The sequence below is a fragment of the Trachypithecus francoisi genome, unplaced genomic scaffold (assembly GCF_009764315.1).
Source record: "Trachypithecus francoisi isolate TF-2019V2 unplaced genomic scaffold, Tfra_2.0 Lachesis_group9, whole genome shotgun sequence".
In the NCBI taxonomy this organism is placed as follows: domain Eukaryota; kingdom Metazoa; phylum Chordata; class Mammalia; order Primates; family Cercopithecidae; genus Trachypithecus; species Trachypithecus francoisi.
Window position 1 is genome coordinate 43,482,861 of NW_022681474.1, and position 27,909 is coordinate 43,510,769.

Here is a 27,909-nt window from a genome sequence, read left to right on the forward strand (position 1 = left end):
TACAAACTATGCAGCCTTAAGTTGCTGCTTCACCTCCCTTCATCTATAAAATTGGCATTATAATTAATGCACACTAAACCAGCACATGCCAGAGCCCACACCACCTTCCCTCACCTGCCCTGGCACACACATGCATGCACACACATAGAGAGCTTTGCCTTTCAGCCAGGCAGTGGTGCGGTTGTGAGTGTGAGCAACCTGCCCAGATGCCCCCTAGGCCATCCAGAGCTCCCTGCATGCTCCATGCCCCTCCTCCCACACCCCCGGTCAGACACAGCTCAGTGCTGACATCTGTCTGCTCCACAGCTGCCCTAGAAGGCAGCCTCGGCTGGCTGGGGGTTGTTGATTCTCAGGCATCCTGTAACCTAATCAGAAGAGAAAGGCAAGCATGTCTGCACAAGCTGAGATGATGGATGTGTCGGCTGTGCAGACTTCAGGCCGGTAGGGGCTGTGGTTCCCTCACCTCTCCACACAGCCATCCCTTCCTGCCCTCACCTTGGTTGTAGCCTTTGCTGACATTCACCAACCCCCGCCCTCTGCACCCTGCTGACCATGTCTCTTCACAGCCTCTATCTCAACTGCCTTTGTCCCTTCTCAGCCTCTTGGTACTGGGAGAACCAGTGCTTCCTCTCTGCAACATGCCCTTCTCAGAGATGACTGGCACATCCAAGCTCCACGTGGAGAGCCCTGCAAATCAGCTCATTCCTGCTCAGCAGCTGCCCTGAACCCCAGGGGCCCTTCTGAGCATCTGTACCCCATCCCTGAGCTTGAACACTTCCTGTGCACCCAGCTATCTCACCTACCCTGCTCTGTCTCTCTGGAGCTATGGGCCCTGTAGGTCTCCCACCAGGTTGAGCTCTTTGGGGGCAGAGGACGTGCCATATTCATCTCAAAATCACAGAATCTAGCATAGCATCCAGCTCAGAGTGGGGCCCAACTATTTTGGGTGGGCCGAGGAGAGGGGTGGACTGATAGATGGATACGTAAGGGAATGGATGGATGAATGGATGGACATATGGGCAGATAGATGGGTGGGTGGGTGGGTGGACATGTGTAGATGATGAATGGGTAAATGGATGAATAAGCAGATAGGTGGGTGGCTGGATAAATTAACTTCTGGATGAATGGGTAGATAGGTAGATGAATGAAGGGATGGATGAGTGGTGGATAAAGTGGTGAATGGATGAATGGGTGGGTTGGCAAGCAGACAGATGGATGAATTGATTCATTTAGGATGGATGGATGGATGGATGGATGGATGGATGGATACATGCGTAGATTGATGAATGAATGGATCATTTGATTCACAGATGGACTGGTGGACAGATGGATTGATAAGATGAATTCATCATTTCAAGGCATTGCTGTGCCCTGTTTCTGCCCCAGCAGATTCAATGCCTTTGGATATAGCCCAACTCTTATGACGAATTATAGAGATGGGCAGGCTTTCTGATGGGGGACAGTACTAGTGTCCAGTAACAGTGACAGTTAGGGAGGCCTCTGCCTATGATTCAAACGTGTGCTCCCATCCCCAGCCCATCAACGGCTGGCCAAGCTCACCCCTGCCCTGCCCTGGCCCCTCCCTCCACCTCCCACTGGGGCTTATTCTGCAGTGGCCACCTTGCTGGCCTACACAGCAGGCTCACCATCCTTTGGACAGTTAACTGCTCCCCAATCATTTCCCATGGGGCCCAGCCTTGTGCCAGCCTTTGGACTTCCAGAGGTGAACAGGAAGGAGGCTGTTTCTCCCCTCAAGAGGCTCACAAGAGAAACAGGGAACGGTGGAGGGTCCCTGGCATCAATAGCAGTAGCAGTCTTCCCCTGGGCTCCTGCTCTGTCATGAGTTCCTCATCGTTTCTCAACTTTGCAGCAGCCCTGAATGCCGTCACTGCCCCGCTTCACAGATGTGGGGTCTGATGTGTAGCACCGTCTCCTGGGCTGCATGGCCCAGCGACTCAGACGGGGTTTGGACCGTGTCTGTCCTGCTTGTTTCACTAGATCACTTTGTCTCTCTGTGCACTTCAGTCACCTCATGGTTGAAATAGGTGACAAGGGCACAGAGAGGGGAGGGGGCTTGGCCAAGGCCAGAGAGCTGCACAGGAGCCAGCAGTGTATTCCCAGCACTTTGGAAGACCGTGGTGGGAGGACTGCTTGAGCTCAGGAGTTTAAGACCAGCCTGGGCAACATAGCAAGACCTCGTCTCTATTAAAAATCAACAACAACAACAAAAAGTAGCCAGGCATGGTGGTGCACACCAGTAATCCAAGCTACTTGGCAAGCTGAAGTGGGAGGATCCCTTGAGCCCAGGAGATTGAAGCTGCAGTGAGCTATGATTGCACTGCACCCAGCCTGGGTGACAGAATGAGACCCTGTCAAAAAAAAAAACACCAGCAAAGGGGATTTCCTGATGTTTTCTTCAGCAGTGAGATGTACCCACAGCCTACAGGCCACATGAACTGTCTGGGGTAAGCTCTGAAGGCTGGTGAGATACTGAAGGCTGGGCATTCAGGTGCCAGAACTAGACTGGGCTTCTGAGACTGACCTCAGAGGCCACCCCTGCACCCAGAGCCCCAAAGTGGGGTGCTGTGACCAGCTGGGGGCAGGCAGCTCTGAGGCAGCATGCAGTGGCTCCTGACCCTGCTAACTGGGTGTGACAGCACTGAAATAAACAGAACAACTCTGTTAGCAGGGGTGGCTGGTGGGCAGGAATCAGCTTATTTGCATGACTTTCCACATGCAGCCCAGATACCACCTGTGGCCTCTGAGGGGCATGCTTTAGAGAAAGGGCACAGGAGGCAGAGGTGAGGACCCGCCACTGCCCTCACAGAGGGCTTGTTTCTGTATCTTGAAATTCCTCCCGTCTCGCACAATTCAAATGCAGGGAGCATCGCCTTTGCAGAAGGAGCCAGGGCTGAGAGCGGCCACGTGCAGCTGTGCTTCCAGGGGAGCCTTTGGGAGATAGTCAGGGGCAAGGGCAGCCCCACGTCGGAGCACCCCATGCTCCAGGCACTTTGCCAGGGGCCATATAAGCCTCATCTTGTTTAAGCCTCACTGCAGCCCCGTGACAGAGGGCTTTGTTGCTGCTTGCCTGCCCTCTTTCCTACATCGCTTTCTCTCCCTTTACCTCCATGGAAGGAGGGCATTCTTCATTTCACTTTCCTCCACCCATTTTTAAATATCTTGCCTTGCATGAACCACATTGTAGCAACAGTCATGGAACCTTAAGCGAAAGAAATAAAACTTCCCACCACCAAGTCATGTTCTGTCATATCCCCATTTTACAGACAGGGCTATTGAGGCTCAGAGAGCTGAAGGGAACCATCCTAGGTCAGTGGTTGGAAGGGGGGGAAGGCAGAGTGTGGACTCCCATAGCTCCCCTGCCAATTCTGGGCCCTGCGACTCCTAAGCCCCTCCCCGCCCTGGCTCTGGGGCAGGCTCATGCTGCAGGTCAAATGGAGGGACTGCCCTGGGTGGCTCCTGTTCTGCTGTCTCTCCCAGCACCATGGCAATGGGACCTCAGGAGGTGCCATCATCTCTGCAGTGGTTAACACCCCTGCACTGTGGACACCCTCCAGGGGTCCTTCAGGAGGACAGTCAGTCACAGCCAAACTGGGCCAGAGCCCCATCCCAGAATCTCACCTTTGCCCCTAATCTGCTCCTTCCCCTAGCCACATCTTTTGTCTCCTGGACTCAGTACCCAACTCAGAGGGCCTGGGGAGATGGATAAGAGTGAAGGGGAACCACCCCCTTTGCTTTGCACCTCACCCACCCCAGCAGCCCTGCAGCCTGGGCCTGAAGCAGAACCAGGAGGCCTAGCACCGTGGCACCAGAATTCAGTCTCCATCAACTCAGACTCTCTGCCTGGTAGGGATCTGAGCTCAGGCTGACTTCCATGCCAGCAGCCTCTGAGCAGATCCAGGCAGGGCCCAGTAAGACACACAGCAGCCCCTAGTGTGAGGACAGTCCAGGCACATGTGCTTCCTCCACCCTCCCAGCTGGCTGTGGCCTCCCCCAAGCCCTCACCTTATGTGGCTACAACAGAGCAGGCTCCAAAGCTTGAGCTGGTGGGAGCCCAGACCTGGGCTTTGGTGGTGGGGGCTGGGCGGTGGGGTGTGGTCAGGAAGGAATCTCCAGGGCCAGCCTGTCCTGGATCAGGGAGGAAGAACTCCCAGAACCCTGCAGGGATCGCCTTCCGCTACCCCTACCAGCATCCAGAAAGCACTCTGCTATTAGTCATCAGCCTTCTCTAGACCTTAGTTTTCCTGTCTTTGCAATGGGGCTACTAATCCACTGGGGGTGGAGGTGGGGGTGGGGGTGGAGGTGGAGGTGGAGGTGGAGATGGAGGTGGGGAGGGTGAAGGTGGGGGTTGGGGGGGCAGGCATGCCGAGCACAGGGGGTGAAATCGAGCATGAGAAAGCTCACTGATCCCAATTACCCCTTTACCCCTTCCCATGAACCTCCTCCCCAGTGAGGCTGGGGTCTTCCCACTCCAGACACCCACATGCTGTCCATGCTACCCTCATTCCTGGAGCCTCAGCCACCTCATTTTCCTTTCCCACAGCACTTACAGAATCCTGCCAACTTCCACAATGCTGCCACGGAGCTGCTGGACTGGTGTGGAGACCCACGGGCCTTCCAGCGGCCCTTTGAGCAGAGCCTGATGGGCTGTTTGACGGTGAGTCTGTACCCTGTACACCTGCATTCCTGCCCAGGAACGTCAGCTGAGGGCTAGTGTGCCTGTCCAGGTGTCAGGTTGTCAGATATTGGGAGGTGACACCAGTGAGAGTTGGGTCACTGGGAAGACACTGGTGCTAGGAGGATGGCCCTATTGGGTGTGTCCCCTGCATGCACACCCCCCAGGGGACCTGGAATTGAGGAGGCACAGTCCCTAGGGATTGTGTAGGTTTCCATACTTGATGAGAAAGACTCAGGGCTCACTTTGTGGGTCACTGTTCCGTCATAAGCACAGTAGAGAGACTCTCAAAGGGTTTTCAGCCATTTTTTATCCAGTCATTCATTCATTCATTCACTTAGCAAACATGTGTGGAGCTTCTTTTGTCGTCATCCATCCATTCAGGTAAGCATTGATTGAGCCCCTCTTACATCCATCTATCTAGCCAAATAAGCATTGATCTCTCATTGATCATGTATGATCCCTCTGCTAAGTCTAGGGAAACTGAAGATGAATAAGGCTTCACCGAGCCTGGTTTCCTCTATAGTGGAGGAGGCAGATGTATAAAGAAGTGACTGAGAAAATCATGTCCACAGTGAAGGCAGCACAAAGAAGGGAATCCTGAACTGGCTGGGTGGAGGGACGGGGCGTGGAAAACTGGGGAAAGGAAAGGAGCCACCCTTCATGTGCCGGAGTCTGCCAAGCAACAGAGGGGAGCAGGAGTGCTCAGGCACATGGAACAGCATCTGCAAAAGGCCAGAGAACTGGAAGGGTCGAGGCTGCGAACTGGGCCAGGTCCAGAGTTTGTGGTATGATCGGCCAGGCTAAGGAGCTTGCCATCCAACAGGGCCCATGGAAGTCACTCAAAGCTTGGGAATGTCCCCAGCCATGTGGCCTGTGTCCATAAGTGTGATGACCAGGAAAGGCAGCTGCTCAGAAGGCCCTGAGTCCGCTTTGAAAGGAATGTGAGTAAACAGATGGCAGGGGAGCCCGCTTAGCCTGAGGGTGGGAGAGGAGGGACCAGGAGGATGTCTGGCCAGGCGGGAACAGTGGGCATGGCCCACAGGCACCAAGCTTCCTGAAAAGCTGGGAGGAGACAAAAGGCCCATATGGCCTTGGCCTGGAGAGGAAGAAGTAGCGGCAACAGGGCTATCATGACAAAGCATCTGTTCTGTGCCCGGTGGGGAGCCGGCCCACAGAATATGCCGTCCCACCAAATGCCCTCAGTGAGCCTGGCCTGCAACACTCCCCATTTTACAGAGGAGGAAACTGAGACTTGTAACTGACTTCCCAAGAGTGCACAGTCTTAGAGGTGGGCCTGGGATTCCAGCCGAGGCCCTGCCTGTCTCCAGAGGGGATGCCCTTGGCCATTAGGGATGCCAGACAGGGACATAGCCAGGACCCTCCTGGGGCTCCTCTGCTTGTCAGAAGTCAGCACCATCTGGCTCCCTCAGGCCACCGGGCCAAATCGAGCAGCCACCTGCACTGCCTAGTCTTCCTCATCCTTCAGCCCATGGGCTCCCTTCTCCCTCCCCACAGCCCTCTAATCTTCTTTGTGGGGATCTGGTTCCAGGCTAAGCCCTGTGGGCAGGGACAGATGTTGCCAGAGGCCCCCTCACTTCCACCCCAGCGGAGGATGGAGGAGGTGGGGACCTTGCATGATGTGTGGCCAGCCAGGCCGCCACAGTCTCCAGCACACTGCCCCGAGCCTGACCCTGTCTATCTAGGATGTAGGGACTGGAGACTGAATCAGAGAGTGGCCCTCGCCGGCCTGGATGGACCAAGAACTGGCTCTGCCTTGGCCCTCTTGTCCATGCGTTCATTCAGGAACATCCACTGGGCTCTTGTTGGGGGCCAGGCTCTGTGCTGGGCCCCAGAGGGACCATGGTCAAGGGGCTGGCCTGCCAGGGGGAGCCTGACATTGAACCCACAAAGGAACAAACAGGGACACATGCCAGAGCTCCGGGAGAGGGGGCAAGGGCACAGGGCAGGAAATGTCTCCTGAGGAGGTGACCTCCTTGGGAGGATGAGAGAGCAGGATGCTCCAGGCAGAGGGAACTGCTAATGCAAAGGCCTTGAGGCTTGCTCTGTTCATGAACAGAAAGAAGGTTCAGGTGGCTGGAGCCCAGGGAAGGGAGAAAGGTGTGAGATGAAGCAGAGGAAGGAGGCAGAAAGCAGCTAACGCAGGGCCCACAGTCCCAAGCGAGAAGAGTCAGGGCATTATTGGAAGGGCAGTGGGGAGCCCTTGAAGGGTTGTCAGCAGGAGAGTGACGGGCTATGACTTGCATGGGGGCAGGAGCTCTGAAAGGAGCATCTTTGGAGGGCAGGATGGAGGAATCATGGAGGGCTTCCTGGAGGAGGGAGGGCCCCATGGGATCTGGCTGGACAAACAGGAAGCCATGGCAGGGGAGGCTGTGTAGACAGTGCCCACTCTCGTGGGCCTCTGCTCCCTGCCCCCAATGTAAGGCATGCACCTGGTGGATTGGCCCCCACTCCTGCAGCCCGGCCACAGCTGCAGAGACCTGAGTCTGGCTGTCCCTTAGAGGTCAGTAGAGCCAGCAGCTTTGAAGGGACTTGGTGGGGGTAGTGGGGATTGTCATAAATGACACTTCAGTGCTCAGGGTATTTTCCCTAGGCACTGTCTCTTTGGATCCTTATAAAGACCCTTTGAGGTGGGCAGGGAGTCACTACTCCCATTTTACAAACAAGGCCACTGGGAGGGGGAGCAGTTTACCCCAGTCCCAGGCTGGTCCCACAGACTCCCTGGGAACCTCTGGGCCCTGTTGCCAGTACCCCCATTCCCCGGGCACCCTCAGCCCTAGCCCTGCCCCATGGAGATGAACGGGATGCGGGAGGTAGATCCCAAGGGACCTAGGTGGGGCAAGACAGCTGTCCCCTTCCCACACACACCCTCCCCATCCAGGTGTCAGCCTGAGACCTCCAGGTTGCTGCAGTTCCCTGGGTGACCTCTGGAAGCAAACTCCAAATTCCTCTGGATCCAGCTTACTTTGAGGATATAAATTAAAAACCACTTAGCCCCGAGCAGCAAATGGACACATTTCTGTCATACTGGCTTCTAAGCAGCTCAGGCACAGTTAAAGTGACCCCAGACCTGGCCCTGCCCTCCCCTCTGCTTCACACCTTGAGACTTAAGGATGCAGAAGCACAGGACCCCCAGGCCCTGCCCCAGGGGTGGGCACAAGCCCCAGGCCACCACTTCCTCATCAGAAGTAAGCCCTTCCTCCTCCAGTAGTCAGGCAGAGCAGCCCCTCTGGGCACCCTCTCCCTCCCTCCCGTGACCTTAGGGAATGGCACAAGACAGAGGAGACAGTGGGAGAGCAGGTCCGGGAGGGAAACAGGTGTCACATCAGCAGGCCTCTCCCTCATCTCCCCAACGAGGATGCCCCACAGCTTCAGAGGAGGTCAGAGTCAGAAAGACCTTTCAGGTCCCGCCCCCCTGCCAGGAATGGAGACCCCTTCTCCAGCATTCCCCAGACAGCCTGTCCTCCTTTGCAGCCAGCAGGCTGGACGCTTTTCAAGACAACTCAGTTGTTTTGTGGGACTGATGTAATTTACCACGTGACCTTGAGCAAGTGACCATCTTTTTTTTTTTTTTTTTTTTTTTTTTAATTTTAGAGACAGGGTCTTGCTCTGTCATCCAGGCTGGAATGCGGTGGCACGATCATTGCTCACTGTAGCCTCGACCTCCTGGGCTTAAGTGATCCTCCTGCCTCAGCCTCCTGGGTAACTGGGACTAGAGGCGACTGCCACCATGCCAGGTCAATTTTTAAAATTTTTTTCTTAGAGGTGGGGCCTTGCTATGTTGCCTAGGATGGTCTCAAACTCCTGGGTTCAAATGATCCTCCCACCTCAGCCTCCTAAGTAGCTAGGTACCACAGGCCTGCACCATCACACCAGACTAAATAAATTTTTGTACAGATGGGGCTGGGCACGATGGCTCACGCCTGTAAACCCAAGCACACCTGAGATCAGGAGTTCAAGACCAGCCTGGCCAACATGGTGAAACCCTGTCTCTACTAAAAGTACAAAAGAAAATTAGCTGGACGTGGTGGTACACACCTGTAATCCCAGCTTCTCGGGTGGCTGAGGTAGGAAAATTCCTTGAACTCAGGAGGCGGAGGTTGCACTGAGCTGAAATCATGCTATTGCACTCTAGCCTGGGCAACAGAGTGGGACTCTGTCTCAAAAAAAAAAAAAATTGTGTACAGATGAGATCTTGCTATGTTTCCCAGACTGGTCTTGAACTCCTGGGTGTAAGCTGTCCTGCCTCAGCCTCCCAAAGTGCTAGGATTACAGGTGTGAGCCACCATATGCAGCCAAGTTCTCCATCTTTTGTCTGGACTTTACTTTCCCTGTCTGTGGCATGAGGCTGGGCTCCCTGACCTGTGAGGTCCCTGGGTGTCTGGCAGCCAGGATGACAGGGCAGCCTCAGGAGTGCTCCCCCGCCCCCCTGCCACCGTGGGTCAAGCAGCAGTGCCTGGGCAGCCAGCAGAGGACCACAGCGCCCCAGCCACTCACGCTGGCTTTTATGAGGAGGGGTCCTTGCACCCCATAGGACCTTCACAGAGAGCACCATGACCAATGGGGTGAGAGCGGACCTCTCTTCAAAACAAGCTGCACAGCTGAGCCCACGCTCCCACCACTGCCAGTCAGACTTTGCCTCCCAGGACTTTCTGGGGGTCCTCAGGCTGGGCCACAGGAACCCAGGGGATAGCAGTGCATGAGGCACTCTAGGGTCACAGGATTCAATTCAGCTTACTCTGCCACACCTGTGCTCTGTGGCCTTGAGCAAGGTCCTGCCCTCTCCAGGCCTTGACTTCCTCATCAGTGAAAGGAGGCTATTGGAGCCAGTGACCCTTCTGAATGCTGGGGCACAAATGACTTGGTGACAAGCAGAAGTCCCTGCTCCTCCACCCACCCGGTTGACCCTTGCAGCTGCCATACAGCACCAAGCCTCTCTAGCTCGTTAGCTAGTATTTTTTCCTTTTTAACTAGAGCAACAGGATTAGCCAGTATTGGCCAAACATGGGGACTTTTGCCTTCCTTCCCTGAACCCAGGGCCGGAGGGTCATCAGTGCAGGTTGGAAGTTATGGCGTTAACCCTTTGTGGACTGAGAAAGAAGTCTTAGCACGGAAAGCGCCCAGAGTTTTCCGCTAGACTGCCTGGATCACATCCTGGCTGTGTCACTGACCAACTTTGAGGTGTTGTTCAACCTCTGTTTCCTCATCTGTAAATCAGAGATAATAATAATAATACGTACCTGGTGGAGCTGCTGGAAGAATGTGCACTTTGTTGCATACAAAGCACCTATGTGTGTGGGAGCCAGCATTTTCACTGCAGCACGTGTAAGCATCAGTGTTTCCCGTTGACAGCAACCTCACTATTGCACCAGTCGGAACAGGCCGCTCTGTGCTCACAGGCTTCCACCTAAGGTTCTACAAAGAGGGAAGGCACCAGAGTCCACGTATGAGCTGCAGTGGCAACCTCCAGTCCAGAACCTTCCTCCTCACTCTCTGGAGGAGAGTCTGCCTGCAGGCTTGAAATATTCAACAGGCCATAAAGAGTTAGGGACCTTGGTTTTCCCCTGTGGACAGTGAGACTTATGGTGAGGATGTCCTCACCCTGGGGTGGCCCAGAGACTGGGACATGTAGAGGGGCAAACAAAGCCTGTGGGAAAGAGGCCTAGGGAGTGTGGAAGACTTCTGTGCCAGGGGCTTCTGTTTGCAGCAGAGACGCTGAGCAAACATCCTAACCTGACAACATCCTTTTTCCTCCCAACATGGCTCAAACATTAGCCCTGCACAGGAGGGTGCAGGGAGGGCCACAGTCCCATTCCAAGAGTCACTGGTGATCCTGGGAAGGGGAACCTGTTGGCTCCTCCCTGATTCAGCAGGGGACATTCTCTGAGTCTCCAGTGTTATTTTAAATGGGTCTAGATAAATGGTGTTCCCACCCCCTTTAGCCCCAGAGCCCCTTTCACAAATCCCTGAGATATAAAGCGGCGATGGGGAACGATTCTGTTGGATCTGGGGGCCAGGCCAAACCCCATGGCAGTCTGAGGCCCCTCCAGGCGCCTCTGGAGCAGGTGGTTCCTGGAGGCTTGGCAGCTGAGCCCCCCCTTTTTCATAAGTACCAGCCTACTGCATCTGGGTGCTCTCCCCACTCAGCCATAGCCACCCCAGCTGCTTTCTGAACAACTCCATTTTCCAAGGTCCTTCCTTCTTAATAGAGAAAGCTAATTTTGCTGCTGTTAATGAGGAAGGCGGGTGTGAGGGAGCAGATCTGGGAGTCGCGGGACACCTGGAAATGGGTGGGAACAGAGTGAAGCCAGAGGGGCATGAGCTTGCAGAGCCATCCGAGGGTCCCCTGGAGCGCCCCGTCCCACACTGCCCCCCAGGGGACCAATGGCCCTCCCAGTCTCCCACCTCTCACCCTGCCAGCCCCTACTTCTGAGATTTATAAGGAGATGGGTGGGACCTTCAGGCTGCAAACACATCGCTGCTGTTATGGAAGCCCCCCATTTGCTGGGGCTTGAGGCTAGAGACAGACCCTAGGCTGAGCATGGGAGTCCTGCAGTTTCTAGCTAAGGTTGAGGGGGCTGCAGGGTGCTTGGCATGGAGCAGCATTAGGATGCCTGCCCCATCCAGGAAGCCTTAGTCCATTAAACAGCTCTGACCTGAAGCCCCGTGGGAAGCAGTTTGTTCTAAATCACTGCTTTTTTTTTTTTTTTTTTTTTTTTGAGAAGGAGTCTTGCAGTTCTGCCCAGGGTGGAGTGCAGTGGTGCGATCTAGGCCCACTGCAACTTCCCCATCCCAGGTTCAAGCACTTCTCCTGCCTCTGCCTCCAGAATTGCTGGGATTACAGGTGCCCGCCACCATGCCCGGCTAATGTTTTTTATTTTTAGGAGAGATGGGGGTTTCACCATGTTGCCCAGACTGGTCTTGAACTCTTGACCTCAAGTGATCCACCCTCCTCAGCCTCCCAAAGTGCTGGGATTATAGGTGTGAGCCACCACACCTGGCCTAAATCACTGCTTTAGATGAGGTGCATGCTGATTCGGAGGGGCAGGGCTGGGCCTAAGAGTCTGCATTTGTAACAGGCCCCCCTGTGATGCTGATAGCCCTAGAGTAGGAGGGGCAGTGAGCCCTCCCCAGCAGTGTGTGCAGGAGCTCAGTGAGGGGTGGGGGAGTTCCTCCTCAGGAACTGCCTCCCAGGGCATGGGAGGGAGATGGAAGAGCCACACAGATGGAGCAGAGACCCTTAGGGCCCACCTTAAGGATGGTGGTACAGGATCTCCAGCCGACTTCTAGAATGTGGTCGAATCTGAGCCCTTGGAAGCAGCAGGGCCTATGGGTTTGCTGTCAGGCCCATTGTCAGCCTGGGAAACCCCTGAGGACGGGGCCAGGATCCCAGGGCCTGGCACGGAAGAGGTGTTAATCAGTATTTGCTGAGCAACTGAAGAAGGCACGGTGGACTGCCGGCTCCGCCTGATGGCGGGGGCCTGCCTTAGCCTGCCTACCTCACCCACTTCACCTGCAAAACGGGCATATCCACTGGCTCTGGGCTCCGTGACTCACCTGCCCTCCTCCCCTCTTGCTGTCAGGTGGTCAGTCGGGTGGCAGCCCAGCAAGGCTTCGACCTGGACCTTGGCTACAGACTACTGGCCGTGTGTGCTGCAAACAGAGACAAGTTCACCCCGAAGTCTGCCGGTAGGTGTCCGTGGGGGACTCCGCGATATCATCGGGAGGTAGGGAGGGGAACTGACTCTAAACCAGGCCTGTCTGCTGCCCCTGCTGGCTGGTGCCTCCATTTGTCTAGTTGTAGTGCGAGCCCCTGAGGAAGAGCTACTCATCCAACAGGCTGTGGGACCCACGGATGGGGCTGTCCCCGTGCCTCTTCCAGGGAGTTTACTTGTCTCAGAGGGTACTGCAGGGCCAGAGAGGGTCCCGAGGCACACCAAACCCCAGCAGCAGGCACTGTGCTACAGGCAGGACCAGCATCAGTTCACTCCATCACCACGGTAACCCCTTGGCATAATCACTGTGATCTCCCCATTTTACAGATGAGGAAACTGAGGCTCACTGACACTGAGGACATTTCCCAAGGCCACACAGCTGGAAGGCAGCACAGCAGGGATTTAAGCCCAGGCCTGTACTTCAGAGTCAGCATTCTTAACCTTTATACTCCACTACCTTCATTCATTCCCAAAAATTGTTTAAAATGTAACAAAATTGAAAACAAAATGAATCACTACACTCAGGGTTCCGTATTGCAACTTTGTCATCACCTGCGGACCCTCTATTAAGCAGGGGCCCTGGAGAGTGCCAAGCAGCATTCTGTCTGGGAGGGCTTTGAGCACTTTTTAAAGATACAGTTTTATTTTACATTTCCCACCATCCTCATAACCTTGCTTAGGCCTCAGGCACCCTGCTAGCTTTAAGCCGGACAGACCTATCACTTGCTAAGTGTGTGGTCTCTGAGCCTCAGCTGATCTCTCAGGGAAGGCAGGAATGATAAGGAGGCCCCTGACTTCAGGGGTCATTGTAAGTGCTACAAATACATAAAGTGCCTAGCACCTTGTCTGGATATTGTTAACATTCCTTATGGAGTCAGGACAAGCAGTTGAAAAAGCAAAAAAGAAACAGTTATTTCCTTTGTATAACAATAAAACGGACATTTTCACTGAATTCATCAGTCAGTTCTTTGGAGTGTATATAGACACAGCCTTCATGAAAACGTTGTAAGGACATCTCACAATGTGTTTCCATAGATATGCTCAACTTATAATCTCCTGTGTGCGAGTTTGTGCCTCTTTCCATGTAAGTTTACAGTCTGCACACGTGGATGGCGTTGCACACGTTAAGTGTGTGGTGGCCTCATTAGCCAATAGCTACTCTGAAACCCTTGGCCCGCCTGCATTGGGATATTGCTGTCGTATTGAATTGCTTGCCAGAAAATGGTCTTGGAATCTCACAAGGGACATCTATTCCTGATGGAGTGTGCTGTTTTAATAATGACTTAAGTCAATACAGTGTTGACAAGGTAGAAATGACTTAGCAAAGACATGTACCTCTTGACTGCCCATACCGTGCAGGCACCCGGCAAGGGCTGAATTTACAAGGGCAACTAAACAGAAAAGGTCCTACCTCGAGAAACTCACAGTGCAGGGCAGGGGCCAGCAAGCTTTTTTCATCAAGGGCCAGACAGTATATATCTTAGGCTTTGGAGGCTCTGTGAAAGCTGCCATAGATAGTACGTAGAGGAATGGGGTTGGCTGGTTCCACGAAAACTTTATTTATGAAAACAAGTGCTGTGTGCAGTGGCTCACCCCTGTAATCCCAGCACTTTGGGAGGCTCAGGCAGGTGGATCACTTGAGTTCAGGAGTTCGACACCAGCCTGGGTAACGTGGTGAAACCCCATCTCTACAAAAAAAATACAAAAATTAGCTGGGTGTGGTGGTGCACGCCTGTGGTCCCAGGCTGCTTGGGAGGCTGGGATGGGAGGATCACTTGAGCCTGGGAGGTGGAGGTTGCAGTGAGTCAAGATCGAGCCACTGCATTCCAGCCTGGGTGATAGAGCAAGACCCTATCTCAAAACAACAACAGCCAAGAAACCAGAACAAAAAAACCAAGTGATTAACTATACTTCCTGATCCCTAGTCTAGAGGGAGAGGAAAACATTGACCAAATAATTAGAGGTGTGTGTGTGTGTGTGTGTGTGTGTGTGTGTGTGTAAGCTCAAGCTGTGATAAGTGCCTTGAAGGAAAAGTGAAGGATGGCAAGGGGGTGTTGTTGAGGGCAGACCACTCTGGGGTTGTAGCAGTCTCCCCCGAGACCCAAAGGTTGATAAGTGAAGAAAACGAGAAAGAGCATCTTTGCAGTTAAGGGGACAGCCTGTGCAAAGGTGTTGAGGTGGAAGGGGAGCATGCACAGCTTTTTGTCAGAACTAAGAGAAAGGCAGTGATTCTGGAGCCCAGAGGCAGGGGGTACGTGGCAAAGGCGAGGCTGGAGAGATCAGCAGCAGCGGAAACATTCAGGGCCTGTCTTGGAGATCACGGTCTTTGTCCTGAGAGTAATGGGAACATGGCTAAATGCTCATTTTGTGACGACGGCTCTGGCTATAAAAGAACAGATTGCACGGGGGCTGGAAGCCCATCTGGATGTAGGTGGCCAGTTGACAGATCACTGGGGAGGTCGGGGTGAGGATGATGGTGGCTGGATCAGGAAGACGAGAGTGGAATGGAGACAGAGGGATATTTAAGAGGCAAAACTATGCCACAGAGGCAGAAGGAGACCTGGAGAATGGGCCTTCCCAAGAGCCCAGCGCCTCTCCAGAGGAGCAGGAGAGACTCCGGTCTCCATGCAGCCCCCCCACAAAGGGTCACTGAAACCCCTGCCCTGCTGGCACGTGCTGGCGTTCTCATATGTTTTGTGGCAGTGCTCAGCTTTGTGAGACGCGGAATACTATCTACATTTATGGATGAAGAAATGGAAGCTTAGAGAGGTCCTATGACTTACCTGAGGTCACCTAACTCATAAGTGATGGTCTGGAACCTGAACTCCTAGCCCCTTGGCTGCAGGCCCAGGGCTCTGCCTGCCCCATCACAGCAGGCCTGGGCAGCCCTCCATTTCTGTTGGAGAGAGCCCTTCATGCTGCTCAGGGGTCGCTAGCAAGGCCTCTGAGTGGCATTCCTAGCATCACTTCTTCGCTTGAAACAGGGATTTGTTCTTTCCTCCATCTGCACCCCCGCTTGAACACAGCCTTTATAATTTAGAAAGCCCTTTCCCATGCATTGTGTCTGTGAACTCACGTGACCCTCTGATACTACACAAGCTCCCAGGAGATGAATTCTCAGTCACCCGTTCTGCAGCTGAGAACACTGAGGCACAGCAGTGCCTGTGGCTTGGCCATCCTTGAATTTCCTTATTAGGAGTCAAACCCTTGTCAGTGCCCACAGCCATGACTAACTACCTTTCAAGGCCGCTCCTCCAGACATACGGGCTCTTGGGATCCCAGTCACCCCCTGCTTGCCCCATCTTCTGGAAAGGAAAGGGGGCCAGTCTGAGTGGGGAGCCTCCACCTGCTGGTTTTATTTGAGGGGTGAAGGGCCTGCCAGGGACAGGCTGGGCCATAAGAGGGGTGGAGGCCATGGCAAGCCAAGCTGGGACCCCAAGTCCCAGATATGGCACCGGCGCCGGGCCTCCTCTTGGCCACCTGTCCGAGCTGTGGCCTCGTCTGTGAAGACAGCTGATTTGCCCACGTCATGGGCTGCCTGTGAGGATGCAGTGGGACCCCCTATATGGGAGTGAGGAAGGGGCCCAGTTAATACCTGACACACACTGGGGCCAAGTAAATGCGACCCTCCAGCCTTCCTCCTCTGCTTCCGTGTGTCTGTCTCTTAGCCAATGTGACTCCCAGCCTCTCTAAGGCCCTTTCTGTGGCAGCAAGCCTGTTTTCCACTGGCCTGTCTCCCCTTGTCTCTGTGCATGTGAGTGACCTGCAGTGACCCTGCCCCTGGGCACAGCCCCAGTGTGCCTGTGTGGGGTTGGCCGCTCCCACCCGCCCAGCCCACTCCCAGGGAGGCCTCTGCAGTTCCAGAACTTGCTCTAGCCCCCAAGCCCCTTCAGCCAGTGTGGACCACCTGTCCGCCCTCCTGCCTTTGCACACCTGTCTGACATGCCTGTGCAGTTCTGCCCTCCCAGGGCTTCCCACTCTGTTCTCTCTTTGGTCTCGGTGTCTGTAGGTCTGTCTCTATGCAGCGGCCCCTGTCCGTCTCTAGCTTCCCATGGCTTTCTCTGCCTTCCTGGGTTTCTCTGGGTCTCAGACTCTCTCCCTCTGTACGTCTGTGTGTATGGTGTGTGTGTGGCTGTGTATGTTTGTGTTGGGGAGAGTATATGACTTTGTATGTGGGTGTATGCCTATGTACCTGTGCAAGTCTCTGTGTGTGTCTGCATAGCTGTGTACGTGTGTGTATCTGTGCATGCTATGTATGGCTGTGTACATGTACATGGCTGCGTCCATGGTGTATGTCTATGATGTATGTGTACCTGTGTGCATGTCTGTGTGTGCGTGGTTGTGTACATGTGTGTATCTGCATGGTGTTTGTGCATGGCTGTGTATATGTACATGCTATCTGTGTCTGCATGCATGTTATCTGTGCGTAGGTGCATGCCTGCATGAGTCGCCCTGGCGCTGCGTCCCCCTGTCTGTCTCCCTTGTCAGGAGGCCAGGCCAGCCAAGGAGGGCCAGGATGAGATCATGCAGTGAGCGAGCTTGGAGCGGGGCTTTGTCAGGAGAGCTGGCGGTGAGCCGGCCGTGGTGCAGGAGCACGTGTGTGCATGTGCGTGCATGCATGCGTGTGTGTGTGCGTGTGTGTGTGTGTCCTGGGAGAGTGCTAAGGAGGCGAGTGCAGGCAGTCATTGCAGCAGCCGCCAGGCAGGCGGCTCCATGCGGCCCTGGACGCCCAGCCCCCAGCTCTTTGTTCTGGCGCAGCCTTTAGCCTCAGAGCGCGCTCACAGGAGCACGTGCGTGCGCGGGTGGGATCCTCCTCCTCACCAGGCCCCCTACCTCCTCAGTACAGAAGGTCACCTGTCCAGCCCGGCATCCTGATACTCCCTTGATTCTCCCCAGGCCTGGCCTTAGCATTGCCCCACCCCCACCCTCCATGCCAGCCCGAGGGGACTTGGCGGGCAGTGCTGAAATGTCAGCCTCCTCAGCACCGAGCAGTCCCATGCCTGCTGGCATCGTGGGCACCAGCACCAGGCTGTCACCATGTCGAGGTCCCCAAGAGCCTTCTGCCTGTCTCAGCTCCTGTCCATGCTTGAAGAAAGCCGTATGGCCTCAGCTGACCCGTAAGCAGCCAGTCGCTGTTGAAATAATCGAATAGGGAGTGCCGAAGCCTAGGGCCCAGAGAAGGGGAGGACGCAGCCCAAGTCCTAGCGAGGCAGGGCCAGAGTCCAGAGGAGAGCCCGCATGCCTGCTGCCTTCTCCCGCCCTTCCTGTCTGCCTGAGGCAGGCCTCACAGTTGTGGGCTCCCACCCTCATGCTATTGGCGGAGTCAAAACGCAGAGAGAGCAGCAGGTACAGAAGGCCTTGGGGCTTCCGCAGGATGTCCTGAGGTCATCAGAACTCAGGAGAGTGGTCAGAACTGGAAGAACTGCCACTACTGAGGAAGAGGCCGGTTTTCCTTAAGGATGAGTGATTGGTGGCTGTCAATCAGAGTACACAGACTGGCTGCCCACAGACACCTGAGGTTGGACCCCTCAATTTTTTTCTTTTTTAATGCATACAAGTTGCCAGCATTCACTGTTTAGGAAATTTGTACAGTAGAGTCAAATGCCTGGCTTCCTTTGAGTGGGAATCTTGGACCCGCATCCTCACAGCTGACTGGGACTGACAGGGTGGTGGTGGCTAACCTCTGGGACAGGCGCTGTGCCCTCCCCATCCCTCTCTATTGTCTCACACGCATGGCCTTCCCCACCGTTGGAAACCAGCCCTGTGGACATGAGTGTTTCTGACCTCTGTTCCAAGGACACCCTCACATCGCAACGTAGCAGCCCGAGTCCTGGGTCCCACGCAGAGTGGATTGCTTACTTTTTGTCCACAAACATCTCCTCAGCCTGGTTTCCCTGGTGTTTTGACAGTCCCCAGAGGAGCTGACAGCCATGGGAAATGTCAGCAGATCACAGGAGGGGGGCTGAGACATGCCCTGGGCCTCTGGCCAGCCTGGGAGGTAAAGAATCAGGAATGCAAAGGAGTGCATGTCTCACCCTCCCTGGCTGTGACCTGTGGTCCATGGAGAGAGTGCTTGGGAGAGGCTGGGTACTTCATTGGAGCTCTCAATCCCAGGGAGCTTCTATAACAACTGGTGCAGCAGCCCCAGGGCTCAGAGAAAGACCCTGACCCCAAGGGCCCTGGAGAGTGCCCCAGCCTTCAGATTGTTGGGAGAGGCACAGGCGTCAGAGACCAGCCAAGTCATTTCTATCTCTTCTGCTCAGGACATCTTAAGCCAGGCCATAAACCACTGTTTCAACTTCTGTCTTTGAAAGCCAGCCCTCTTGCTGTCACCTGGCTGAATGGTGGACTCTCAGACCCCACGGTGGTGGGGACATTCCTGGTCTCTGTTGGTGGCTTGACTCCGATCTCCACCTCACGCCTCCCTTGTGGCTGCTCTCCACCCCTCTCTGCCTCTGCCCACCCTAGAACATGCATCCGCCTTCCCTTCACTGGGAGGACAAATGGCCTTATTCAGGGACACCCTGCCAGAGCTGTCTCTCTAAGACAAAGCTGTGCGCAGCTCTCCGTGAAAAACAGCTCTCGGCTGCCCAGCGAGCAGGCAGGATTTGTGGGTGCAAATTGCAGGGGATTTGTTACCAGCTGTTGGTGCCCCAGAGACAGCAGGCAGGCAGGCCCTTGCCCTTGAAATGCCAGCCGCCTGGCAGGCTGGGGCACCTTTTCAAGGCCGGGACAAACTTCCTCCTGGACACCGGCCCCCACCCCCACATCCGAGCTCAGCAAAACTGGGATGTTGGGAGGGATTTGGCTTCCTTCCTCCTGCTGGGCTGTCTCCACCGCCCCGGGTCAGGTGCCCCTAGAAAGGGCTCTGGATTTCATCACCCGGCCTCTCGGAACTGACTCATGGTCAGATCTGTTTAGTGGACGAAACCTGTTCATGCGCTCACCTCCCTCTGTTTCAGTGCCATGGGAAAGGCAACTGGCGCTCTTATCAGCATGCCCATTAATAGAGGAGGAAACTGAGGCTCTGAGAGAAGACACAGACCCAGGTCACATGGCTTCTGGTGCTGGAAGCAGGACTGATTTCTGAGATGGTCAGATCTGGAGCCCAGGGAACCACCTCCCTCTGAATAACCCTGGGTGAACTGGTGGGTGGCCTGGCCTGGGTCATGGGCCCTGGCTCCCGTCCCCTCCCCCACCTCCCTGAGGGATGAGGCCTGAGATCCGGTGGCCTCACTCTGCTCTTGGAGAAAAGGGATGGTTTATGGACACAGTGTTCCCAGGCCAAGGAATTGGGGGGAGGGGCAGCTGTGATGGTCCCTGGGGTTCCAGGAATGAGCAGTGGGGAGGGGCCCTGCCATGCCCAGAATGAGAAAGGGCAGATGTGGAAACAACTTCCAGGCTATTTCTATGGCCATTAAAACGAGGTCTCTAAAGAATGATGACTGTGGGAATGCTTATGTGTCATATTAACTTTCTAGAAGGATAAAAAGTGCTAGACTTAGTATGATCCCAGCCAGGTACAAAAACAAAATGTACATGTATTTAGGCACAGGCACCAGAAGAGAATATACCAAAATGTCAACTTACAAGTAATGGATCTATCTGGATGGGGCTGGGGGGTGACCCTTTTCTTTGTTTCCCACATTTTCTTCTTTCTGTTTTTAAGCAGAAGCTGCAGCGGTCGTGGGTTTCTTCAGAGTTATGGTTGGAGTTGGCAGGGGCGGGGTGAGAAGGAGAACCGGCAGCTCCTGGCCGGCTCAGCAGTTCTCCTAGCGCAGCCCTCTCTGGTTTCCCAAGAGCTCCAGGGGACAGCCTCTCATCTGGGGGATTAGCTCATCGCTGGCCCCCCTGCCCACAGAGCGGGGGTGTGCACAAGGATACTCTGGGCCAAGCCAGTGGGTACCTGCTTTCCATGCCTGTCCAAAATGAGAGGGGAGCCTGGAGAACGGGACCCTAAGAAGGGCCTGCTTCTGTCACTAGGGCCCTCAGCCGCCTACCTCCTATGCCGCCCCACGGCCACGTGATTGGGACAGGGGATCTGCACAGTGAGTGGGAGTAGGGATTAACGAGGTCTGTAGTAGGGGAAGGCCAGGCTGCTGCAGGCATTGTAGCCAGATGATGTGTGTCTGAGTGTGGGTTCCCAGAGGCAGAGCCTGCAGTGAGGATTCCAGTGCAAGTTGTTCCTTTAGAATCCCAGAAAGCACTGATCGAGAAGTGGAGGAAAGGATCGAGATGGGGAAGTGAAAAGAGTGGCTAGGAAGCACGTAACCTGCTGTGGACACCTGGGACTCAGTCCTGCTGGGAGTGCTGGCAGCTAGAATGTGCCCCTTATCCACCTGAGAGGCAAGGAGGAGGAGGCATTTCTCCACCATCTCTCCACCATTATTGGGCGAGGTCGGCTTGAGGTTGGGGAGCAGGTGGATGAACCCTTGGCACTCAAGTTAGCAGAAAATGCCCAGGCAGAGGCTATGTAGAAGAGGCACCCACAGTGCCTGCAACAAGATGCTTTCCAGACTCAGTCACTGGCATCACACCCTCATTATCTCTGCCGTAGTTCAGTACCACTTGTATTAAGATTGAGTTCTTAATATTTCTTTTTTTTTTTTTTTTTTTGAGACGGAGTCTCGCTCTGTCGCCCAAACTGGAGTGCAGTGGCCGGATCTCAGCTCACTGCAAGCTCTGCCTTTCGGGTTTACGCCATTCTCCTGTCTCAGCCTCCCGAGTAGCTGGGACTACTACAGGCGCCCGCCACCTCACCCGGCTAGTTTTTTTGTATTTTTTTTTTAGTAGAGATGGGGTTTCACCGGGTTAGCCAGGATGGTCTCGATCTCCTGACCTTGTGATCCGCCCGTTTCGGCCTCCCAAAGTGCTGGGATTACAGGCTTGAGCCACCGCGCCCAGCCTGAGTTCTTAATATTTCTTAAAGGAGATTTTATATTGCTTCCTTAAATGGCAGATCAGTCTCCCTTACCACATTCCGAAACTGCCAAATAAAGACAACAGATACCATACCTCGTCTCCTAGTTTAGCTACAGGTGACTGCTCAGTGATGGAGGGTGAGCCATTTCTCTGCCAGTTAAAAAGGGAGGTGATGGCTGGGCGCAGTGGCTCGCTCCTGTAATCCTAGCACTTTGGGAGGCTGAGGTGGGAGGATCACTTGAGGCCAGGAGTTTGAGGCCAGCCTGGGCATCATAGTGAGACATCTCTACCAAAAAAAAATTTAATTAAAAAAAAAGGGGGAGGTGAAGGGTGAAGGGGTTTAGAAAGGCTTAAAGACCACTGAGCACCAAGCTACTGAGCCTGTCTTGTGAGAAACAACAGCATGCCAAAGATGGAAAGACAGCTGAGGTTGCAGTGATTCTCCCACTGGGAACTGTGACTACCTAAGCAACCTGGGAGGCCATATCACCTAGACCACACTTGAGGGTGCCCTAGTTAAGAAGTGCGGCTCTGAAGGAGGCTCCGGGGCCTGGGGTAGGCTGCGCCCGACTCAGCAGCCATCTCATCCTTAGTGTGGTCCATCTACAGCATTTCTCTGCCTTCACAGCTGCAGGAAGAATGATGAGGCTGTGGGTGTGAGAGTGCCTCTTAAAATAAAAAATACTAAACTGGAATTTTAAGGGCGAGGGACAATAAGCTTCTTGTGCCAGGCCCACCCCATGCTAAGCACAGGGCTTACAAACACATACACATGCAATACACACAGTGCCTTCTCTCCTGGTTTGAAATAAGTGAATGTTCCCATTCTGTGGGTGGGAGATGGCAGTAACCTTGCAGGTCACACAGCCCTTAACCCTCCCTTCCATGTCCAACCCTATGACTCCTCCAGATGAGCTTGTTCCCATTTTAAGGAAAAAATGGAGGCTCTGAGGGGTGGGGAGGTGGTCTTGGCTGGGCGCGGTGGCTCATGCCTGTAATCCCAGCACTTTGGGAGGCCGAGGTGGGTGGATCACGAGGTCAGGAGATCAAGACCATCCTGGCTAACATGGTGAAACCCCGCCTCTACTAAAAATACAAAAAAAAAAATTAGCCGGGTGTGGTGGCAGGCACCTGTAGTCCCAGCTACTTGGGAGGGTGAGGCAGGAGAATGGCATGAACCTGGGAGGCGGAGCTTGCAGTGAGCCAAGATCGCACCACTGCACTCAAGCCTGGGCGACAGAGCGAAAACTCTGTCTCAAAAAAAAAAAAAAGAATGCATCCCCCCCTTTCCCTAGAAAAGAATCTGAGCCACTGTGCAGGAGGCAGGCAGCCCTGCAGAAGGGGAAAGTAGAGAGCTGGCAAGGGCAGAAGTGGGATCAGAGCTCTGGCCAGGCTGCCGTGCATCTCTGCAGGTCACCAGGGACTCAGTGGTGCTCCCGAGGAGCTGGAACAGCTTCTCTGGAGATGCGGGGCCACAGGTATCATCGTGCCTGCCTTCCCAAGCCTTCCTGCATCTGCCTCTAGCCACCCTACCTATAGGTGCACCCAGGACAGAGGTCCTGCCAAAACAACCCCCACCAGCACCGCCCCAGGTTGCCCTGAGGATGCCATGGCTGCCCAAGGAGTTAATAAAGCCATTGGCAGCAATTAATTCTGCAGAGGAAAGAGCCAGGTAAGAGGATTAAGGAAGCCAGAGCTTTGGTTTTAAGATGGAGCTTAGCATTCTCGCCCCCAGAGAAGGGATTTCAGGGGATTCGAGGGTGTGAGAGTGAAATGGAGCAGGGCCTCGGCAGAAGGCGGGCAGGCTGGTTGTGGAACGTTTTAACCAAGTGTTGCAAGCCACAGTCTTGTAAATACCTTGTAAATACCAAAGTATGTACCTTCTGGGTTAGACAGACAGTTAGGCATTAATGATGATACGGTTATCATCAGTTTTGCCTCTTTAGACATACAGAGCCAGGACAGGTCGGGGAAGGGCATCTGGATTAGGAAAAGATCTGATTCCTAGCCCCTTTCAGTCATGATACAGCCGACGTTAAGGTCTGCATTTTCTCTGTAACATGCACTGCCTTGAGTATCCATGAACTCACTTATCCCACATGGTGATCCCAGATACTCATATCTACCTCATTTTACAGATGAGGAAACAGAGGTTTAGATACATTAAATAATTTGACCAGGACTTTCTGGCCAAAAAGAGCCAGAATTGTGATTCAAACAAGAATATTCAACCCCAAAGCCACCAGCTGCCCCTGCTGTCTATGAACAGGTGAAAATGAAGTCCTGGGAAAGACACACTAATGATTTGAGAGCTGCCAAACATCACCTGAACTGCTTGCCAGTGGAGGCCTTAAGTGTTTGACAATGGTTTGTCCTTGCTGGTAGGTTAAACACCCTCCCATCTTTGGGCTCATTCAAACACTCACGGTCCCTTGGATGATGAATAGCAGAGAACCTGGGTCAACCCCAATTTCAAATATTTTTTCCAGAAGCCATTCAGCTGTTGCATAGAGAAGAATAGTCATTAAAAAGTATGGATTCTGGAGCAGCCTGTCTGGGTTTGAATCCCACCCAGCCCTCTGCTCGCCAGTTCTGAGACCTTAGAAGAGTCAGTTAACTTATTTGTGTCATGGTTCTCTCATTTGACCAAAGAGGATTATAATGATGCCTGTCTCATACGCTTTAAGGGAGTTAAGGTCTATACGTGCTTAGAACAGGGCCAGGTGTATAGGACATGCTGTATATGCGTGAGAAATTTTATTCCAGCGTGTTGGCATTCATGCTCTCTGGAATGCCTCTCATACCTGGAGATAGCACAAAACCTAGTGTTGTGAAAATATGGAACCCTTATGTGTAGGTAGGGCCAAGGTAAATGCCAGCCACGCCACCTCCAAGGGTGTGGAGATGAGTGGGACTCTGTTAACTAAGGTGGGGTAAATGGGGCCTCCAAGACAGCAGAGGCTTAAATGAGGTTAAGAGTGCATCCCGCCGGGCGCGGTGGCTCATGCCTGTAATCCCAGCACTTTGGGAGGCCGAGGCGGGTGGATCACAAGGTCAGGAGATCAAGACCATCCTGGCTAACATGGTGAAACCCCGCCTCTACTAAAAATACAAAAAAAAAAATTAGCCGGGTATGGTGGCAGGCACCTGTAGTCCCAGCTACTTGGGAGGGTGAGGCAGGAGAATGGCATGAACCTGGGAGGCGGAGCTTGCAGTGAGCCAAGATCGCACCACTGCACTCAAGCCTGGGCGACAGAGCGAAAACTCTGTCTCAAAAAAAAAAAAAAAAAAGAATGCATCCCCCCCTTTCCCTAGAAAAGAATCTGAGCCACTGTGCAGGAGGCAGGCAGCCCTGCAGAAGGGGAAAGTAGAGAGCTGGCAGAGGGAGACTGGACAGGGCCTACAGCACCCTGTCTGTGCCCTGGGCAAGGGATGTTTGAAGGCCTCTGTCTCACCATTCCCATCCTGTCTGTGCCCTGAGTGAGGGAAACTTTGAGGGCTTCTATCTCACCAAGTCTTCCCAGCAGCCCAGCCCAAAATTATTTAAAGATTGGTAAGAGGAAGAGAAAGTAACATTTAAAGTACCATTTATTGAGCTACTGCTTCATGCCATGCATTGCTGATGGGTATTTTGTGATCCTCGTGAGAATCCAACCCATTCTATAGATTAGGAAACTGATGCTCAAAGAGATTTATTCACTTGTCCAAAGTAGCTCAACCCTTTGTATAACAGGCAAGGGATTAGTGAAGACATAGCTCTGAGTGGATGGATGTGTGGGCCCGTGAGTCTGAAGAGAAGAAGGAAGAATCAAGAGATTGGGGGAGGAGCGGTGTTGACCTGGGCCTGCCCCAACCCCAAGTACAGTGCTCCTTCTCCTCCTCCGTGGTTGTGCCTTCTTCTCTTCCTCCTTCCCTGGGATCAGACTCATTGTGAATGTGCCTCTCGCCTGTTCCCAGGGCCCATCTGGCACACAGGGGCAGGGAGGAAGGCTCAGGCCAACAGACCCCTGCCCTCTTGCCCCAGTGAGCTGTCCAGGTCAGTGTACATGGCAGAGCAAGGGCTCGGAGGTGGGGGTTCAGGCCCTGGAAATGGGTCTCTGCCTACAGGTACCTAGCCCCTCCTTGCCTCCACCCTTTCAATGGTCCCCAAGTCAGGGCCAGCTAGCTTCTGGTATGGGGCTAGTCTCAGGCTATGTAGAGCCCAGTGCTGGAAACCAGAATGAGGGGTAGCCTAGGGCAGGGACCTGAGCTTAGGCTTCAAGATCAGGCTGACGTGGGTCTGGTTTAGCTCTGCGATTTCCAAGCTATATGTATCCCCGGCCTCATCTCCCAGCCTCTCATGAAATGATAGGTACCAAGTATGTAGCATAAACTGTCATCTCATGAGGGCTCTACATGTAATAGTTCTGATTATTTTGAAGTCCTGCTTTACAGTGCAGGCTCTGAGACCTACTTGCTATGTGACTCTATGCAAATCACTCTCTCCTCTGAGCTTGGGGTCCCCCAGATCTAGAATCCAGCTCTCCTGGCTGGAGCAGCAGCAATTCTGTTTCCATGGTAACCCAGCTGTCTCTCCAGGGACCATCTGGATCTCCTCACTCTGACAAGGTGCGGCCCAGGCAACCAGGTGTTTGTGTTTTGCAGTGGAAGCTCTGCAAGGTGGTAATTCCCCTCACTGGGGACAGGGCGGTGGCCAGGCAGATGGCTGGAGGGAAGCAGAGCCTCCTTGCCGGCTGCCTGTGCTGTTCTGGGCCCAGAGAGACACAGAACCCAGAGCTCGGGAAGTCTGGCCGAGGCTTTCCTTGAAGAGTTATTAACAGATGCTTCATTATATTCCTAGGAAAGCTTCCTGGCTTGTTGAGGCTGGCCAGGTGAGAAACACTGCCTGGGGCTGGACTCCTGTAGGGAATTCCAGAGGACCCAGTCTCACCTGTTTGGGATGAAGAGACACTATTGTCTCTGCAGGAAACAGGAATTACTGGGGGGAAACATTAGCAATCTGCCTTTCAAACAGGCACATAATTATAATGACGGCAGAGACTCAGCGCACAGGATAAGCTAAATTCACCCCTTCAGCATGAGCTCATGGGTAGCTATTATGTGCAGACTCTGTGATCCGTGCTTAGGGGACCCTGTACTCCCAAGGAGCTCACAGACCCAGACCTGGCAGGGACATGCTTAGGAAAAGATGGTGTCAACAGACCCACAACACAGAACCACGCTGTGGGGTGGGGAAGCAGAGAGTCGGAACCAGCCACTTCCAGCAGGAAGTTTCCAACCTGGACTGAGTTGCAACAGTGAGGGGACAGTCATCTGCCATCAGTTTACATAGGTGAGCCCCTTGACTTAAAACAGCCCACAACGGGGATCCCCTGTGCTTTTTTTCCAGATACGGAAACTGAGGCTCAGAGAGGTTTAGTCCCATGCCAAGGGTCACACAGCTAGGGACAGACTGAGCCAGGATCAGAACTGGCTGATTGCACCCTGTGTGGGGATGCTGCCCTCCTCCTTGGGTTGCCCCGGGAGGCTCCGGCTGAGCAAAACAGTTCTCTGCCTCTGTCCTTTTGGCTCTTTCTCTCTCTCTCCGCCCCGCTTTCTCCTTCCTCTCTTTCACTCTCCCTCTGTCTCCTTTCTTCTCCTCTCCCTCTCTCCCCCATTTCCTTTGTCTCTCCCCTTTCCCCTTGGGACCACTGCTCCGTGCACCATGGGTCCTGCTGCTCGGCTCTGCCAGGGTCATCTGCAGCATCTGCTCTAGATGACTGGCTGCCTGCTCACGGGCTGCTGCCCTGCTCCAGTCCTGGGCCACGCCCCCAGAAATGCCTGCTGTTGTTTAGCTCTGCCCCCTCCTGAGGACCCTCAGCCAAGGAAGTGACATCATTGCATACATTCCCATTTCCTCCAGGCTCCGTGTGGTCTTCAGCCCACTCTCAGATGTGCACCCCAGATGTTTAGAATCACTTCCTCCCAATTAAGCGTCTGCCGGGAGGCGAGGGGCCCTCCTGTGTGCAGGGCCCATGTCTGTTCAAAAGGGTCTCGGAAGAGAGAAAATGGGAACTCCTCCCTGCACAGACGTCGGGAAAGTGGTGTGTTGTTGAGCTCCCTGGGGAAGCCAGGAAGCCAGCGCTCTGAAGCGCGCTGGATGCGGTAGAGGTGGTGCCTATGCTTGATTGTCCACCCATGTGGAAGCACGAGGATGTGCAGGTGTCCCAGTGGTCTCCAGGGAGAGATTTGAGTGTCATACCCTGGAGACAGGGCCTCTGTGCCTGGTTCTCCTCCCTCTCCAAATGGAAAGAACTGTGGAAGGAGAAAAACAAAAGAGAAGAAAGACACTGCCCCTCTAAAAAAGGAGGGCACAGGTGCCAAAGTGGCCCCATGGGTCAAGTCCAGGATGCGGACCCCTCTTCCAGGGACACTCATGCCCTGCTTAGACCTAGGCTAGGTTTTGAGGTTCTGGTCCTATGCCTCCTCCTGGGGTGCCTTTGCTCTGTGTCAGAGTCACACGTCCACACAGCTAGGCAGGTGACACAAAGATGGCATCTCACTGAAGATACGGAAGTG

At 54.1% G+C, this 27,909-nt stretch overlaps 1 protein-coding gene across 8 annotated transcripts in view; it reads left to right on the forward strand.

The window, feature by feature from the left end:
• Window positions 1-27,909, forward strand: part of ZMIZ1 (zinc finger MIZ-type containing 1) — a 246,519-nt gene that overhangs the window by 137,267 nt on the left and 81,343 nt on the right. For all 8 annotated transcript variants that reach the window (XM_033209225.1, XM_033209230.1, XM_033209226.1 and 5 more), the window contains 2 exons: window positions 4,562-4,675; window positions 12,298-12,403. In XM_033209225.1, the coding sequence (XP_033065116.1) occupies window positions 4,562-4,675; window positions 12,298-12,403 (220 nt within the window). The remainder of the gene's footprint in view (window positions 1-4,561; window positions 4,676-12,297; window positions 12,404-27,909) is intronic.